Source organism: Leiobunum rupestre, chromosome 10, assembly GCF_980474605.1.
Source record: "Leiobunum rupestre chromosome 10, qqLeiRupe1.1.hap1, whole genome shotgun sequence".
Lineage (NCBI taxonomy): Eukaryota > Metazoa > Arthropoda > Arachnida > Opiliones > Sclerosomatidae > Leiobunum > Leiobunum rupestre.
This window is the reverse complement of record NC_143393.1, coordinates 12,404,071-12,423,076: the sequence shown is the minus strand read 5'-3', so window position 1 is coordinate 12,423,076 and position 19,006 is coordinate 12,404,071. Positions and strand designations below refer to the sequence as shown.

Sequence of the window (19,006 nt, the reverse complement as noted above, 5' to 3'; positions counted from 1 at the left end):
TTGTTTGGTTATTTTATCTGCTCAGATAGATGGGGGGAGTCTGACTTTTTGTGGGATACGCGTTTTGCTATTACTAGGTATATTGCAAGTGTTTTTACAGACATACCAAAAAGATACACCATAATAATACAATAAATGAGATCAAACTGAAAGAAAATAAGGTTGATACCATGCAGTGGCGTAGCTGATGGCCCGAGCTTTAGCGGTCCCTCACCATAAAAAAAAATTGAAAAGGGGGCCCCATTCAGATTTTTACGGGGGGGGGGGAAGGTTCTGAGTTCTCAGCTACGCCACTGGTTGATACATGGAAATTGCAACACAAAATGCAAAATAGATTTTAAAAAAAGGACACATGCAAGGGCGTATTTAAGGGGGGGGTTGGGCTGATGACTGGGGGGGGGGGGCGCCTAATAAAAAAAAACAGTGAAACTTCCGTCAGCGCCCCCCCCCTAGAAATTTTCCCTCAACCCCCCCCCCTAAAATTAAATCCTGGATACGCCCTTGGACACATTGGGTAAAATAATCCAGAAATTTATTTAAAATTTTAACAAAATTACAAATCCAAGGAATTAAGAAGTACCAATTTAAGTATACTTTAAATTTAGAATAATTAGGCTGGGATATTAGAATGAGGGAGAGAATTCCAGTCATTTGTGACACTATGGGAAAAGGAATGTAAACGGGTTGTAGAAAGTTTGACGGAATGACCTTGACCTATGGTTTTTTATCCATTACTACAAACCGAAATATAAAATAATTATTGCATAACAATCACTAGAGTAATGCTTAAGCATAGGCTTAACAGACAACTGATACGCAGTGTACCCCCTTAGCAGACGCTATAACTACAGCGTCGCTGCGCCACCTAGCAGCGTCGGAAATAAGTCGGTAGCAGTGGGCAAATGACCAGTTTAAAAATTGCTCGGAGCAGTTTATAAATTAAATCGGAGGGGGGTTAGTTAATTCGAGGTTTTTTATATTTTTGTTAGTAATTTGTAAAATACTAAGTTATAAGTTTGTACACTTCAATTTGAATTCACCCTATTGAAAACGGTTAAAAGTTAAAACACGATATTCTAATGTAGTAGACGGCGTTCACTGGTCCAAGGTTAGTAAATTTTAGTAATAAAAGGTTGCCTAGATACGCTCTGGCTGCTAAGGGCTAAGGCTGGCTACTTCGTTGCTAATGAAAATCGCTACGTCACTGAGATGAAAATCACTGGGATCTCATCTGGGTGACGTCAGCAACAGACGAATTTTTGAGGCAATCTAATAATTCTTTCAAACCGTTTCTCGATCGAGACCCCGTTGGTCAAGGTCCAGTTTATTTATTCTAAGCCAGGGGGGGTCACATGTCCACTTTCAAAAAAATCCTTATTTCCACCCTGCCACCTAGTCTAGTTTCGGTTAACGAGGATAGGAAGGAAGGCGAAGTAGGTGGAATGAACGCGCCAGCATCCTTGTAAGTCGTGTAAATGGCGGCAAGATGACGGCCGCTACGCCAAGGGGGTCATGGCTTCGATAAGTAAGTTCCACACTTATTTATTACTTCTGGCCATACACGGTTCCACTTTAATGGGACTTCGTTGAAAGAAACAGTAAAACTATTACTTTTAATTCGTTACAACTATAAGAAAATCACAGTAGAGGTGTAGAAATGTTTAATATTGTGACTAGATTTTCGAAAAATAAAACTGTCAATGATAAAATGTTCAAAGAAAATGTATTCAAAATATTCAATAAATATCGAATAACTTACCGAAGTATACTTTGGAAATTTAAAAATAAGAAAAAACCACTGTTGTACAATTTAAAATGTTTTATTAAAAAACAGCTACGGCCGTTCGACGCCAAACACCAGCGTCGTCGTCAGGCTAATTAAATTTCTAATTTATGTACAAGATTTGTCCTTCATTGAGTTAATTGAGTTAATTGAAGTATACTTTATTACCTGTTATTCAAAATATTGTTAGGCAAAGCACTATAGAACTTTTAACAACAATAAACTCAATCTTATCGAAACTTGCTTTTAATTACGAACAATAAATCATAGAAAGTGACATATTTCTTAAAATCTTATTTAAGGGGAACTGAAATATGTTCAGAACTAGATTGGATTTTTAAGAAATAAAACTAATATTAATTTAAAAATATCAATAAACGTAGAGATATTATAAAAAGCTTTTCATTATTTTTTACTCCTACAAAATCAAAGTGCTCGGATAATAATGTTTTGTTTTTGTTTGCATGCTATTTCAAAAGGTCAAACCAATTTATTATTTTAACTCATTAATTCTATCGTACGGGTAAAATAACCATTTTCAAACATTTTTATGTACATGCATTTTTCAAAACATTTATCCAGTAATGACCGTATGACAAAGTAAACGAAACTGTACATTTTAGGTCTGAGACCACAGAATTCCTGAATTGGTATTCCATATTCTATCAAAAGTAGATATGACCTCATACTAAAAGTCTCGCTCTCGCCGTCGCCCAACAACCGTGTTATTTCTAGGGCTCCCCCCTCAAAGGCGGATGAATACTATTTTCCCACTAGAGTTGAAGCCGACTATCGCAGGTACATACGTACTTATATAGGCGTTCTCCCGTGATTAAAAGGAGTTCAATGAATTTCAGTTGTAAAATTCACGATATCTTTAGGATTTGCTTTCTAAAATTAATTGTTATCTCAATAATTCAGTTTTATTTATTATGTAAATAATTATTAGTTCAATTTGTATTTAAGAATAACAATTTGATCTCTTAATGCAATATTGGGCCAAGGCTTGGCTGAAGTGACTTTTCAGTGAAAAGTCAGTTCAGCCAAGTTAACTGGGCTGCAGTTTTCTTTCGCGGCATTTAAATTCGTATCTAAATTAACTAAAACTTAATTAAACTCACGCCAAACAGTTACAACCTCCCAATTTTCGCTATAATAATTAATAAAACCGGGTTGACCTTCTGACTGTACTACTTTTCTTTGAAAATCACGTGGTTTAGCTATTCGAGTTCTTATTGGATAATAAAAATTATTAGTTGTCTACTATTCCAAAGGTATGAAATCAAGCGAGAGCGAGACTTTTTGTATGAAGTCATATCCACTTTATATCCTGTAATCCCAGGCGTCCGGGAGGCAGAGTTTGTGGAAGGCCTTGTGAGGACGACTACCAATCCCCCAACGGGTGGTCGGGATATTTCCGCCACGGGTGTCCCCACCCCTGTCCCCACGTATCCCCCCGTTGGCGTGGCCGTTACACATATCTTGCCCTGATTAATCAGTTATTGTGTGTGTGCTGGTGTCTAAGGCCTCGGGTCGACACCGATGTGTGTGTATCTCAAACAAAAAAAAATATCCACTTTATATTCTATTCATCCTTCATCTTCCCAAATGACGCTTTTATTTTTGCTATAATGTGATCAGTGAGAGAAGTCGAAAAGATTATAATTGTTCTTTAAATCGGAGTAGACATCCTCGGTTCTGATGGCGTAAGTAAGGCTATCAGTGTCAGTGAAAAGCAGTCGCGAGTTTCCTTGGTAGGTCTTGGTCTTCATGGTGAAATCGTAATGAAATTCATACATGCTTAGCTTAGACAGCTCCAAAATGGTAAAACCCGTGTACATTGGTCTTTTAAACCTCAGAGTCCTTTTTTCATATGGATGCTTACGAGTTCGTTCAAAATAAGGAGATGAAGCATTTTTAATTGCCCGTTCTGGTGTTTGAACTTGTTGGAAAACTATTCTGTTTTGTAAGTTCTGCATCGTTTTACCTAGGTTAATATTTAAAAAATTTTAATATTTAAATGTTAAACCAAAAACGCTGTTGTTTTGGAGCTTGAATAGATCTCGCTCAAAATCGTTTTTGGCTTGTTTCCTCTTTTCAGTATTGAACTCTATGAATGGACGCAGCCATGACCCCTGGTTAAACGATAATATCTTACGAACTCTGATTATTTTTATGTCTTTGCAAACGTTTTATTTTAGATTTCTTTAGTGCATGACGTATTTATCCTTGTTCATGAAACTGGGAACCAACTTGGAGAGAGTGTCTTTTTTCCGAGAGATCTAGGTCCTTTAGTATTATTTAAAATATGGTGAAAACATATCTATACTTACACTCCGCGATTCGGGGGCGAGCGGATAGCAATTATGATCTTGATGAAGTTAGCCGTAGGTTTATTCGTTCGATAAATTTATCACATGAGTATTGGAAAAGGACATTGTCCGGTACCCAAGAGAACTTACTCATTGGGAGATAATCTACCATGGAATAACCATATACATTATTCATGTCCAAGTATATTATAAAATTACTCGGCTTTTGGGGGTCATAAGTTTTAAGGATACACTTATTGTTCGCTTGGGCAAACCCATGACTTATCATCGAAACACCTCCTCTTATTCCACGCTCAATAAACAAATGAATGTCTATATCTTGTATAACTTCTAGTCGGACTTTTGTCATGTAAAGCGCAGCTTCCCAGGCTAGACCCGGTTCAGTGTAAGCGTGCACAGTTAAGTTTATAAATTCCATGCACATTTTACGGAAGCTCTGCTATTTGTAGTGGGTCTAAGCGTACATAAAAGTCGTGAAATTCCTCTATTAAGTAGAACAATCAAATTTATTATATTAAAAATAACAAGTTGGCAAGCTAAAATATACCTCTCCTCGGAAGAATTGTCCCTAGCGGTATTAATTTCTCGAGATGACCCTTAAAGATAAATCTCCCCAATTCAGAGTTATTTACTAAAAACGTAATCCCGGTTCAATCCCGCCCGGAATAAAATTTTAATTATAATTAAAATAATTGAGACGAAACAACCGAGATTAATTTATTCAGAATATTATAAATTAAGTAGTTACAACAGTGAGTTAGACGTACTAAAACAATGCACAATTGAATTTAACCCTATTTACGGTACAAGTTTAGCAGTTAAATATAATACGAAGCCAATTTTAATGAAAGAAATAGCTACAGAGGGTATTTGTATTTTTCTCGCTTACGAAATATTTGCCGCATCGTTAACGCTCATTTTATTTCAACGTTCGCCCTTGATGAAGATACCGTAGAATATCGATATCTGGTTGTGTACGACTCGTAGACGTCCTGTTGACGTTGTGACACATACCGCATGAAAACGACCAATACCGTCCAATTTCCAATATCATATAATGACTCGCACACCCAGGAAATCAATGACTGCATTAGGAATCGTAGATATCCAAATGTCCACACCAACAAAAAATTTATTAACAAGAAGCGAAAAACTTACCATTCACAAAGCACAGAAAGCCACTTGACTAAACGTATATCAATAAATGACCGAAGACGGAATAGTTAGGGTTCTTTATAAATAAACACAAACGAACCCAATTGATGAACTGCATTAAACACATCTTAATAAGTCGAGAAAACGTTTAAAATAAATGATGAACTGCATTAAACACATCTTAATAAGTCGAGAAAACGTTTAAAATAAATTACGAAGTAATGACGACCGAGTTGAAAACCAGAGCAACTCGATATTTTCTTCATAAATGAATAATGGACGAAGAAACACAGGGACGTCTCACGGCGAATATTTCGCGGCGAAGCTTTGTTGCGGGTTGCCTATTTCCTAATTATCTCGCGCGGTGTCGCTAGCGACCAAAGTGAGTCAGTTATTATTGGCTATTTACGGTCACATGATTAGACCAATCCGAGCCGGTCTGCTCTAGGTTTGTGAAGGTTTAATTAACGTGAGAAAAACGCATGGCTCCAATAAAGAAAGTTCTCGTAAGTTTTAATTTGCTTTATGGCTGAAAATATGTAATTATTATCAGAAATTCAAGTCTGAATGTGTTTTTGGATACGCGTACAATATTAAAATCAGCTTGGTTCAGCCATTTTATCCAATTTTAACATTATTTTAGAGATCTCTTAGGCATTGGCCAAGGCCTAAAATTAATTTCTTACATGTAAATAACGAACGTTAATTTAAAAGAAAAACTAAGTTACTGCAGCTGAATAACTTCCTAAACTTTGACCCTTTAGCTTAAATTAGAAGATGGTGTTTGGTCACGTGCTTTAAAAAAGAGTGTATTTTATCTCTCTCCCACTGATGGCGCCTAATTGCTATCTGTATCACTTTTCCCTCTTTTTCTTCCCCTTTTTTCACAGCAGCCGTAACAAAGTTCCGCCGCTAAAAAAAGCGCTGTAGACGCGCGAGACGTCCCTGTGTTTCTTCGTCCAAGAATGAACTATTAAGCTTGAAAACAAATACGCTAAACACAATAGATAAGAATATACGACTGAAAAAACTAAATAAATTTAAAAAAAAACTAACGGGTTTTTACCTTTTATCTTATCTACTAACTGCGCTAAAACAAGATTTGACCTTTAAATTTTCATACGTAAAAAATGTAGACTTTAAAAACAAAATAAACATCTACGTAAGGTGTTTATAATCTTCCCACCCAAACAAATATTACGTTTATTTTTATCCCGGTTTTACTAGTATTTAACGTCCGCGTTTTAAAAATGTGCCCCGGGTTCGACTCCTGACGATGATCGTATTTAACTACAAATTGATCAATTTCCACAATTGAAAATTTTATACATATCAAAAAAATAAAATGGCACAGGGAATATTGACGTTAATAACTTTAAAACTGCTTAAAACACTTTCGCCAAAGCTGTTATTTAGAAAAACACCGCAACTTAGCAAGCGTTGGTGGCTGAGTGGTTTGAGTAAATCTCTTGCACGAGGCCGGCCGGCGCTAATGAATCGCAAATTGATACTAAGACGAATACCGTGTACAATTGGTGGAAACCCTGCCATTGGACGTTGAGAGGTTGCATAACACTCAGCACTCGGTCCGTCCCAAAGTCATTAAGAAGAAGTTGGAGAGAAAACGCCCGTACAAACACAACAGACTCAACATCCACAACCTTCATCACACAAAACTCAACACCCACAACACGAACTCAACATTCACAACCTACACATAAACATTACAATAAAGAAATATCCAATCAAACTGAATTAAAACTGTCGCGACGGTGAGCGTTGACGAAAAAAAGACAATCCAAACCAAACCCAACCGCAAATTAATCCGTTAACGCTCACCGTTACACGATGGTTTTGCCAATCCTTCGAGAAACTGCGAACGCAGAAATTTCGAGAAACTGCGTACGCAATGATTAACCTTTGCCCCGAAAATGCGAACGCGTTCGCGGGCCTGACAGACAGACAGACCCACCCACAGACAGACAGACAGACCCGCCTTATCATAATGGTTTCTTTACTTTTTATATTCTTAAAGGAAGTCAATGGCTCGGCGGTAAACTATCTGCATTGTAACGATGTGACCCGAGTTCAATTCCTGAACACGATCAAATAAAGTAAAATACTCAGATATTTAATTAAATATAATATTAATATAATTTATAAGTATAATATTAATATAATTTATAAGTATAATATTAATATAATTTATAAGTATAATATTAATATAATTTATAAGTATAATATTAATATAATTTATAAGTATAATATTAATATAATTTATAAGTATAATATTAATATAATTTATAAGTATAATATTAATATAATTTATAAGTATAATATTAATATAATTTATAAGTATAATATTAATATAATTTATAAGCATAATATTAATATAATTTATAAGTATAATATTAATATAATTTATAAGTATAATATTAATATAATTTATAAGTATAATATTAATATAATTTATAAGTATAATATTAATATAATTTATAAGTATAATATTAATATAATTTATAAGTATAATATTAATATAATTTATAAGTATAATATTAATATAATTTATAAGTATAATATTAATATAATTTATAAGTATAATATTAATATAATTTATAAGTATAATATTAATATAATTTATAAGTATAATATTAATATAATTTATAAGTATAATATTAATATAATTTATAAGTATAATATTAATATAATTTATAAGTATAATATTAATATAATTTATAAATATTTAATTAAATATAAGATTAATATAATTTATAAATATTTAATTAAATATAAGATTAATATTTAATTAAATATAAGATTAATATTTAATTAAATATAAGATTAATATTTAATTAAATATAAGATTAATATAATTATAAATATAAGATTAATATAATTATAAATATTTCATTAAATATAAGATTAATATAATTATAAATATAAGATTAATATAATTATAAATATTTCATTAAATATAAGATTAATATAATTTATAAATATTTCATTAAATATAAGATTAATATAATTTATAAATATTTCATTAAATATAAGATTAATTTAATTTATAAATATTTCATTAAATATAAGATTAATATAATTTATAAATATTTAAAATGATGTAGAATAAATTATAGTACCTAACGTTATAACTTTGTAAATGACATTCGCCTAAGCTGTTTTTTAGAAAAACACCGTAACTTAATAAGCGTTGGTGGCTGAGTGGTTAGAGTAAATCTCTTGCACAAGGCAGACCCGGTTTCGATTCCCGGCCGGCGCTAATAAATCGCAAATTGATACTAAGACGAATACCGTGTACAATTGGTGGAAACCCTGCCATTGGACGTTGAGAGGTAGCATTACACTCAGCACTCGGTCCGTCCCAAAGTCATTAAGAAGAATTTGGAGATAAAACGCCCGTACAAACACGTCACGAACTCAACATACCCAACCATCAAAACACAAACACAACAAACTCAACACTCACAACCGTCATAACACGAACTCAACATTCACAACCTACGCATAAACATTACAAAAACGTAATACACCAAACCGTCACGACGGTGAGCGAAAAAACACCATCAAAACCAAACCGCAAATGAATCCGTTAATTCTCACCGTCACACGGTGGTTTTGCCAACCCTTCGAGAAACTGCGTAAGCAATGATTAACCTTTGCACGGAAAATGCGAACGCGTTCGCAAGGAAGACACACAGACAGACAGACAGACACGGTGAACGTATAACCCCTCCTAGGGGACTTTGTCCCCTCGGAGAGGTAAAAAGGATGTCTGTTCAAAAACCTAATGTTTGAATATTAAAAGCCTCCCAGATTGTATAACCCCTCCTAGGGGACTTTGTCCCTAAAGTCCCCTAGGAGGGGTTGTACAATCACCTTGTCTGTCTGTCTGTCAGACCTGCTTTCGAATTTTCGGGCAAAGGGTAATCACTGCGTACCCAGTTTCTTAGAATCAGGGAAAAGGTTTTTCCAAAAGCGCCCTCTTTTTGTCATTGGGTGTAGTATAATTTGGTAATCGGCCGGGATTCGAACCCGAGCCCTCTTGCTCGACAGGTGAGCGTTCTACCGCAGAACCACGGATACACTTACGCTTCACTGAAAATTAAAAACTCTTCCGAGGATAGGTATATTTTGGCTTGCCAACTTGTTCTATATCACACATGTAATCATAAGGGTACGCTAATTTTTTAAGTAAATGTGCAACTTCATTGGTGAATAAATAGAGTCAAGAATAGTGAACTTGTCAGGTCCACCCTTCGCTGAATTTGAGACAAGTGTTTCCAGAGATGCGGGGATGAATCTATAAAATGAAGTCATCCAAAAGTAAAACTAATTAGTTTCAGCGTTAAAAGGGATGCAAGTAAATGCTTCTTCCTTCTTTAGACAATCCTCTGCATGTTGAGGTGAGCATCATAACTGTAAATATGTATTTAACCCCTAAAAAATGTAACCCATTGTAAAATCATTAAATTTTTATTCTATAAACGTACCGCGATAAATTAATAATCAGCTACATGTAGGCTAATATACCTTGGCACCACCTTAGGCTTAAGTCATCAAGCGACTTTTAAAGCCATTAATTCAGGTGGCCGGGTTACAATGCGTAGGAGGGTGGTGGCCACGCGAGCCTACACTAACTATTACCGAAGTGCATAATAACTGAATGAACTTTCCAACTCGTAGCTTTAGGTTGCAAGAGTTATGTGCAATTCCCCGGAAACGTCGTAAAGGTTGTTAAATCATTAATAATATAATATACCCATAAATATATCGCTATATTTACCTGGATAATAACAATGATCTTTGACCGGTGGATCCGGAAATGTCAGGATTTCAGAGCAAACACAGCAATGAGTACACGCTTCAATTTCTGTCGGTGTGAGGTCTATCGGTATCTTCTTCAGTAACTCGAGAATGATTTCCGGTTCCGCTAGAAGACTCTCCAAAAACACGTCGATAGCATCTGTAAATAATATATAATTTAATTTAACTAATATAATATTTATTACAGGGGAAACAAAAATAAGGACTCATTACTATCTGGGGTGAGAACTACGTAGCTAAAACCACACGCTTCGTGTTTCGCCAGTTTTGTCGTAATTTTCACGATAATTGATTCAAAGTCGGCAATTATAACGTAGGGAACCTAAAATATTATACCACATTAAATAATTCCCCAAAAAATCGAATATTCCACCTACTTTCTGTAACCATCCGAATTGGTCAAATTTAAAAATTGGCTATTTCAGGGGCATTTTAATGCGTTGCGGTCCATGAATATTACAGTTTTCAATATGTTCTTTGTGGTTTTCTTTGGAATTAACTGCATTAAATCGGTGAAGACAATAACGGCATACGTATATGTGGCCATTACCCTTAGTTTTTTTAGAGCAAACTTATGGTGTCGGCCAAAGACCTTAGTAAAATTGCATAGCAATCTGCTCACATTCTGAATCAAACAAAATGATGTTTTTTTTCGGAGACAATATATAGGAGGTCAATTTGTCGAATTTCTGGAACTTTACTATCACTAACGTGAAGAGGAAAACCTCACTTTTTCCCCAACCATATTAATTGACAGATTGTTATTTTTTCAATTTATTTCAGCTTAGACGAGTTAAGTTGAAATGGGAAAGTAATATATCTGAGCAATCTAATTCCATTTCAAATGATTTATATTGATTGGTACTTTCACTGTGGTATTTGGTGGGGTGCAGTTACGCGAGAATACACCACAAAAAGCACTTTTTAACCGTGCATTTTATACTGAAGATTCCCTTGCAATTGCGGAAAAAACAAGGGGAACAACAATTATGGATCCACCTACAAGCGGCCGGTACTTTATTAGATCCACTTACAAAAACAGAATGCAATTTATTATCCAACCACTACCGACATCTTGAAATACCTCCATTGCCTTGTTATTATGTTCTGGCCCTAAATGGGTCAGAGTGTGCAATAACTGGTGGTGTTACCGGGGAGTCGGGGTCCGGCTCTTGTAACCCAAAAGGGCGGTGGCGCACTGGGAGATGTTAGCTCTGATCAAATGGTCCTATTTCCACCTCCGACTTCGGTCAGGTTTGGGCTGGATACTGAACTTCGGCTCAGGCTAATGGAGAGGGTCCGTGCAAGCTGGCCGCCTCGGCGGATTGGGTAGCCTGCTGTGGGGCGGCGGGCCTCCGTATGAGGGCACGGCGATCCTGTTTCCCGGCCTTTTGGAGTCACACCGGGATCTCCGGTGCCAGCTGTGCCGGGTTACTTGGACTGCTGCGTGCTCGTCGTTCCCCTTTAGGAGCTCTCTCCAAAGGGTTTGACTCTTTACCTACGTAGGTATACCTAGGGTGTCGGCTGGAGTTGCTATAGCATCCACTCTTAATCCCACTGCTGTGTGCGAAGTGGGGATTGTTCCACCCATTGCTGCACCTTCTGCTGGGTTGCGTGGCTTGCGTTAAAGGTGCGACCATCAGTAGTAGGGCTCTGCTACCCATGCTGGATTTGTCACCTGTCCGGGCTAGGTGGACGCTGGCGTAGGGCACTATGATGATAGGCCTCCGGTGGTATGGTCTTTGTTACTAGGTACACCGGGCTATAAATTCTGTTTTTATAAATATCTTATTAATCCATATTTAATTTCCGCAATCAATAAATTAAAGTCCGCGGGTGTACACTTTGAAGAATACCGTGTACTTACTACAGCGTTTTTCAAAACTGAAAGTTCTTCAATATTATCATGAAAATTATCGGCAGGTTCACAAATATCTCTGATTTCTGAGGGTGGTCGTTCGGTAGTTATAGTTGGTACATCTGGGGTAGTAAATTCAGTATGACGCGCGTCAGGAATCCATACCTCTACTTGGAATGCTTATCCTGCCTTACTTCGTATGGTAAAATAACTCTGACGGCTTTGGCCCCGCCTACGAGAGAAAAAAATCCCCTCTGCGCGCGCTCCCCTCTTACGTTGTTGTTTGTTAAGTTAACATAGTGACGTCAAATAAACCGTCAGCCACATCGAGACGAAAATCTGCCGCGATAACCATTCCAAGTAGAGATATGGATTCCTGCGCGCGTGAACACTTAAATGTTTTAAAAGTCGATCCCGGCGCACGAACGATTATATACAAGACTCGCCTTAGTGCTTATTCTCTTCGTGAACTTCACGAATATTTCGATTAAGAGTACATTTTCTATCAAACCGTTTGGAGCAAATGTCACATGGAAATATGATAGAGTCTCCTCGCCATCCTCGGAAATGAGATTCCCACAATTTTGACGTGGTTCTATACTTCTTAAAACATGCCTTTTGCCTTATTAAAAATATTGTTCTAATTAAGGGCAATGTACCAATCCTTTATCCATCATAACACTTGAAAATAAGCGTATTTATTTCAACTGTATTCAAATATCCATTGATATAAATAAATTTTATCCACCTGAACATGACAAAATTATAGAATATTTTATTAAAATATTCAAACATTAGCCAAAACTAAAACCACAAAACGCAACACAAATATGAAGCCGATATTAAAAACCCTCATGACTTAAAAATAGTTATATATATCAATATATACCTATATCACTACTTACGTTATTAATAACGTAGATAGTTCCTGTATATATGAAGTCGCCAGGCCCAATTTTTATCTCCAATTTGGCCTTACGGCGTTGAATGTAGCATGAACATCGATTAGGTGGGCCACCTCGTTCTGTACGTATTCCGTGTAATATTTGTTGGCGTGGATTCTTTTGACTACGGCATTTAAAACGCCAAAGTTCACACTTTTTCCGGGATTTCCAGCCATTAAATTAGGTTTCAAAGTATATCGTAGAGTGCATACCGCGATATTTTTGTCTACAATTTGGTAGTTCATATTTTTAGTTAAAGGTTTTAGAACTGTCTGAATGGAGTAGAAAACTGGTATGATTTCCATCTGTTGAGGGATAGCCTTTATGTAGCTTAGTATTTAAGTTAAGTACAATTGATCTATACACTAAAGCCACTAAAATTTTATTTTGACAACAATAAATTTCCTAATACGTATATTGAAGTAAACAAAACAGTTATTGATAATAGATTTTATTTATCGATATAATACAGAAATATTAGATTCAAGTATTATTTCTCCATAGTGAAATGCGGTGGGCTTTGAATAATGCGCAGTTCGTATCACAGTTGCCAGCCAAGTAGGTATGAAATAATCGAGCAATGTCGATAATTGAACTCATTAGCAGCGTGTAAATTTGTAAACGTTTGTAGCAAGTGTCGGCTCGACGTGAAGTAGCTCTTTTTTTCAACAGATGTCGCTAGCGTCGAAATCCAAACAAGATGCTTACGCTACATTTCGACCCAAAAGGCGGGACGTAGAAGTACCCCTCGCTTTGATTGGCTCGTTTGTAAATTTGACAATAACTTAAATTATATTAATTTTTAACATTATATTTTATATGGGATATATAATTTACGTTAAAGTTCACTAACAAGGTGACGACCCGAGGTGTTACACACCGATTTTGTTCAAACTCGGGGGATTGATAGACCTTCATGTAACTTGAAAAATCCTAAAGGGATTTTATTCAATGGGCAACGGTTTTGCCATGGCAACGAAAAATGTTTTTGACAACAGAAAATTGAAATTTTCCCATTGAAAATAACATGGGATTCTGACCAATTCCAGTCCCCCAAGTGAAAAATTTTAAAAAAATTGATCACATTTGGATCAATTTGAACCAAATGGGTGAAAATGAACCGATATGGCTAAAATTGGAAAAAATGTGAGAAAAAAATACTAAAATACAAATCATTGAAAAAATATTTCAAAATTGATTAAATCAAAATTGATTAAAATATTTTTTTTCAAAATTGAAAAAATATTGATCAAAACAGTAGTTACGATCAAAATTCAGAGGCATTGACGGGAATTTATAAGTTTTATAAAATTGGACTAATGTATCGATAAATTGCGATTTTTTTTAAAAACAAAGTATTTATTTTGGTCAATTTGATCAAACTTGACCAAAATTGGAAAATAATAGATCTAAATTAGCCCAAATTTAAAGTTTTGAAAAATTATATACATATCAACTAAATTCGACCAACTTTCTCAAAATTGTTTGAAATATATATTTTCAAAATTGAAAAATGTTAATAACACTGAAATAATTATCAAAATCAATATCGATCCAAAACGATCAAAATTGATAGGAATTGATGGAAATTTATTTATATAGATAAATTGCTTTTTTCAAATTATTTTCCAAATTTGGAAAATAATAGATCAAAATTAGGAAAATCTTAAATTTAAAAAAAAAAGTATAAACAATTTAAAAAATCTGTAATTATTTATATCAAATAAAATTGGTTAAAAACCTTTTAAAAATTAAATATTTGGATTAATTTGGGTAAACCTTTGAAAATGAGTTATTTGTAATAAAATTGGGTGAAATTCATTAAAATTATTTATATCAGATCAAATTGGGTTAAATTCATTAAAAATTATTTATATCAAATCAAATTGGGTTAAATTCATTAAATTCGGTGAAATAAAGAAATAACGAACTAATTTCTTTCCTATATAGTATTATAGTACTTAAATAGGTAAAATATGAGATAAAATATTAGAAAAACCGAGAAACGTTTAATAACAACGAATAGAACAATTTTGTATTACACTGTTTTTTAAAATAATCAATAATAATAGTAATTATAATTTAAATATTTTGTTAATTTTGATCTATTATTTTCCAAATTTGGAAAATAATTTAAAAAAAGCAATTTATCTATATAGATAAATTTCCATCAATTCTTATCAATTTTGATCGTTTTGAATCGAAACTATTGATTTTGATAATTTTTTCAGTGTTATTAACATTTTTCAATTTTGAAAAAAAATATTTCAAACAATTTTGAGATAGTTGGTCGAATTTAGTTTATTTTTATATAATTTTTACAAAACTTTAAAATTGGGCTAATTTAGATCTATTATTTTCCAATTTTGGTCAAGTTTGATCAAATTGACCAAAATAAATACTTTGATTTTAAAAAAATCGCAATTTATCGATACATTAATCCCATTTTACACAACTTATAAATTTCCGTCAATGCCGTTGAATTTTGATCGAAACTACTGTTTTTGATCAATATTTTTTCAAATTTATGTATTTGTTTTTCAATTTTGAAAAACAATTATTTTAATCAATTTTGAAATATTTTTTTTAATGTTTTGTATTTTTGTATTTTTTCTCACATTTTTTTTTTCAATTTTAGCCATATCGGTTCATTTTCACCCATTAGGTTCAAATTGATCAAAATGTGATCAATTTTGATTTTTTTTTCGTCAATTTTTATAAGTTTTTTTATAATTTTGGTATTTTAAATTTTTTTAAATTTTTTAAACTTTTCACAGGGGGGACCCCTGGAATCGGTCAAAATCCCATGTTATTTTCAATGGGAAAATTTCCAATTTATGTTGTCAAAAACATTTTTCGTTGCCATGGCAAAACCGTTGCCCATTGAATAAAATCCCTTTAGGATTTTTCAAGTTACATGAAGGTATATCAATCCCCCGAGCTTGAACAAAATCGGTGTGTAACACCTCGGGTCGTCTCCTTGTAAGTAGGGTATAAGTTGTTTAATTATAATAATTATAAATCTGGCGACGGTATTCGTTTCGCTATTTTAGCTTCCTTTGCCATTAATAGATGGCACTACGCTCTCCAGGAAAGTCGTTTTTCTCTCTCTAATAACAAGGGTCTTATCATAATACAGGTTGCTTTTAGTAACCATCCTAACTTCGTACTCTTATTTTCCATTTACATACGGGTAGTATATGTATATTCTCGATATTCTTATTAAACCCAGATTTTTATCTATCTTGTGGTGCAGAAATAATTGAAATCGGTTAAGTAGATTAAGCGTAAATTACTGATAACCGAACCACTGATCAGCCACTCACCTTTCCTCTACTTAAAACCAGTCGTGCTACATGACTAAAGTGAAAAACAATTTTATGCGAAACTGATCTTTTTTGATCCTCAGGCCAAACCATTTAGTGGCGTTTAAAGCCATTAAATCAGGTGGAAGGATTCGTCTGCTAAGACAACGGTTCCCAAAAGGTGTTCCTTGGAACCCTGGGGCTCCGTGGAAGAGTTACAAGGGTTCCGAAAATTCACAGCGCGGCCATCTTTGTTTGTGTCAGGAGTCTTTAAGATAAGTAAAAAAAATTAGTTGAGGTTCCGCCAAAATTAGCCTAATTAGGTGGATAATTTAGGGTTCCATAGCAAAATAAAAATTGGAAATCGCTATGCTAAGACAAGTATTTACGCTGGGTTGAATCTACAATATATTTTTAGCAATCCGGAGTGGGATCTCCTTAATAGCTGCCAGTGTAATACAGTAATTCTTTTTCGCAGGTTCCCCGTTGCGAAAATAAGTCAATACTGGTATTTATCGAAACTCCCAAAATGTAAACATAATAAGAGATAGAAAATCAATGAAAAAACCCAGCCCACTCATATACCGTAAACGTGGGCGATCTTTACCAAAAGAAAGAAACATTTTTCGTTATCTTCAAGTTCAAGCAGCCCAAGAGACATAAGTCGTAAAAATGAGGGCGACTAAGATCAGGTTCCATCGAAGAAGCCCAGTGAGCGTTCTCAAAACGATGAGCGACCAGGATATTGCGTCGCTATATCACTCGTATGTCGGCCGTTGGAAATGGACCTGCATCAAACTATGGCTGATTCTATCTTTCATCTACATTCACTATGCGTTCACGACCAATATAGTCTACGTGATTAAGACGAATCGCAAAGACGCTTTCTACATCCAGGCGGGATACATTTTGAGTCAAACGGGACAAGTGGTAGCCCTGTACTTCCTGTTCTTTCGTCGAAGACAAGTGAAAGCGTTATTGGTCACCCTGTTCGTCGATTTAGAGTCCTCAGATGACAAATGTTTAAAACGTCTTTTCAGAAAATTCAAGATCTTTGTCGCCATTATCTTAACCATCTGCACAACTTTGGCCGGTTTGGCGGTCGTGGATGTCATGGACGCCTCGACGGATAACCAGTACGTTTTCACGGTCGATTTCTACTGCTTAAGCTGCGAACCGGAGGGCTTGACGATGATGTGGTCCAGAATGGTCACGGTGGTGGACTTCATCGCTTACTCGTACTGCGTCATCGGGTGCGGAATGCTGATAGGTAGTTTCTACTCTTTTGTATGCGTGGCTATAGTCCGCATAGCCAACCAGCTAAACGGAGACTTGGCCATTTTCGAAGACTTGGATCACTGGGGAATTTTTCTGGCCGGATTAAGGAATAGATTGAGTAAAATAAATTCACTCATCCAGGAGGCAAATTCGATCCTGCAGTACATTGTACTGATTTGGTACGCCATTACCTTGCTTCACACTTGCTACGGCGTCACTGAGGCCATCAAAAGAGCTGGCAACACCACAACCCTCAATTTCATCTACAGCGTCATCCTGAATTGCGCCGACTTATTCACGTTGATGATGGTCACCTATTACGCCTCCAAGATACCCGAAGCTCTGGCCGACGCCTTCGACGTCTTGCCCCTGTTGGTCGAAAGAGGAATCAAGGCTGGTTACCAGTCGGAGATCACTTTACTTTACCATCAGATTAGTACTCTGCGGACGGGGATCAAAATAGGAGGATGCTTCGTCATTACCAAGAACCTCTTCGTCTCTTTCACCGGTCTGGCGGTTACGTACGCCGTCATCTACGTGCAACTTAACCCCGACGTCTTGAGCAAACTACAGAATATTGGCCATAACCAAACTTGCGCTTGTTCCTGTACCGTTATGAAGATGAAACGGGTTTGAACTAGGGATTTCAACATTTAGCTCTTGTTGGGCTGTGCTATTGACTTAGCCATTATGTATGTGCATGCAAAAACCTTTCAACGGGTAAGACTCCATAGGGGACATTTTGCTTTTGATTACTTATGTGCCCAATTGTCTGGTCCTCCTTACCACTTTTTTCCCATAAGAAATTGTTTCTGGTTGATATTGGATGCCATCTTAAAAAATGGTGGATGTGAATAGCTCTTAGTAGAAAATGCCTTAGTTCTCAGTCATTTTGCTGACCTGCTCTGCGTTGGTTAAAGGCCGTATAAAACTCTTTGACCCCTCAGCATTTTATCGAAGTTATGATGTTTGTTTTATATATGAGAAAGTATTTACGATGTAATTTCAATAATTAAATATGTTTGCTAATTAAGAATATTGAAGGTGGAGCCCCAAATTTCCATAGATTTTCCAAATTTCGAACGATATGAAAATTTCCTAAATTTCAATTGTCACATTCTTGTACCACACAGAAAAAAATAGGAAGCCTTGCTTAGTGCAATTATTAGTAAACATATCCAAAAATATTTAACTAGGATAATAATTTTGCCAATATTAAGTAACATTCAGACTAATCATTTGGTTTCGGGCCAAAATAAATTTTCATATCCGATGTACTAATAATGGGTCACACTACGCTGCTCACACCAAAAATGGGTTTATATTAAATTTTTGTTGGTACGACAATTGTTCACAAGAGAGCGAACGATTTGGGTTCTTTCAATGGGATTATCCGTAATTTTTATTTTCATCTATGACTTCAATGTAGTGATGGGCATTTTTTGAATATTCATCCTGACATTAACCTGACATATTTGTATCTCACGCTCTTCTCAAGAGCGGTTTAG

The 19,006-nt window shown here is 35.2% G+C and overlaps 1 protein-coding gene across 1 annotated transcript; it reads left to right on the top strand.

Annotated features, from left to right (window-relative positions):
- The first annotated feature begins 16,216 nt into the window (after positions 1-16,216).
- LOC149923722 (uncharacterized) lies at positions 16,217-18,540 on the top strand. Its single transcript, XM_090160880.1, has 2 exons — positions 16,217-17,490; positions 17,569-18,540. The coding sequence occupies exons 1-2, from the start codon at positions 16,893-16,895 to the stop codon at positions 18,132-18,134; spliced, it is 1,164 nt and encodes a 387-aa protein (XP_090017006.1). The 5' UTR covers positions 16,217-16,892; the 3' UTR covers positions 18,135-18,540.
- The last annotated feature ends 466 nt before the right edge of the window (positions 18,541-19,006 follow it).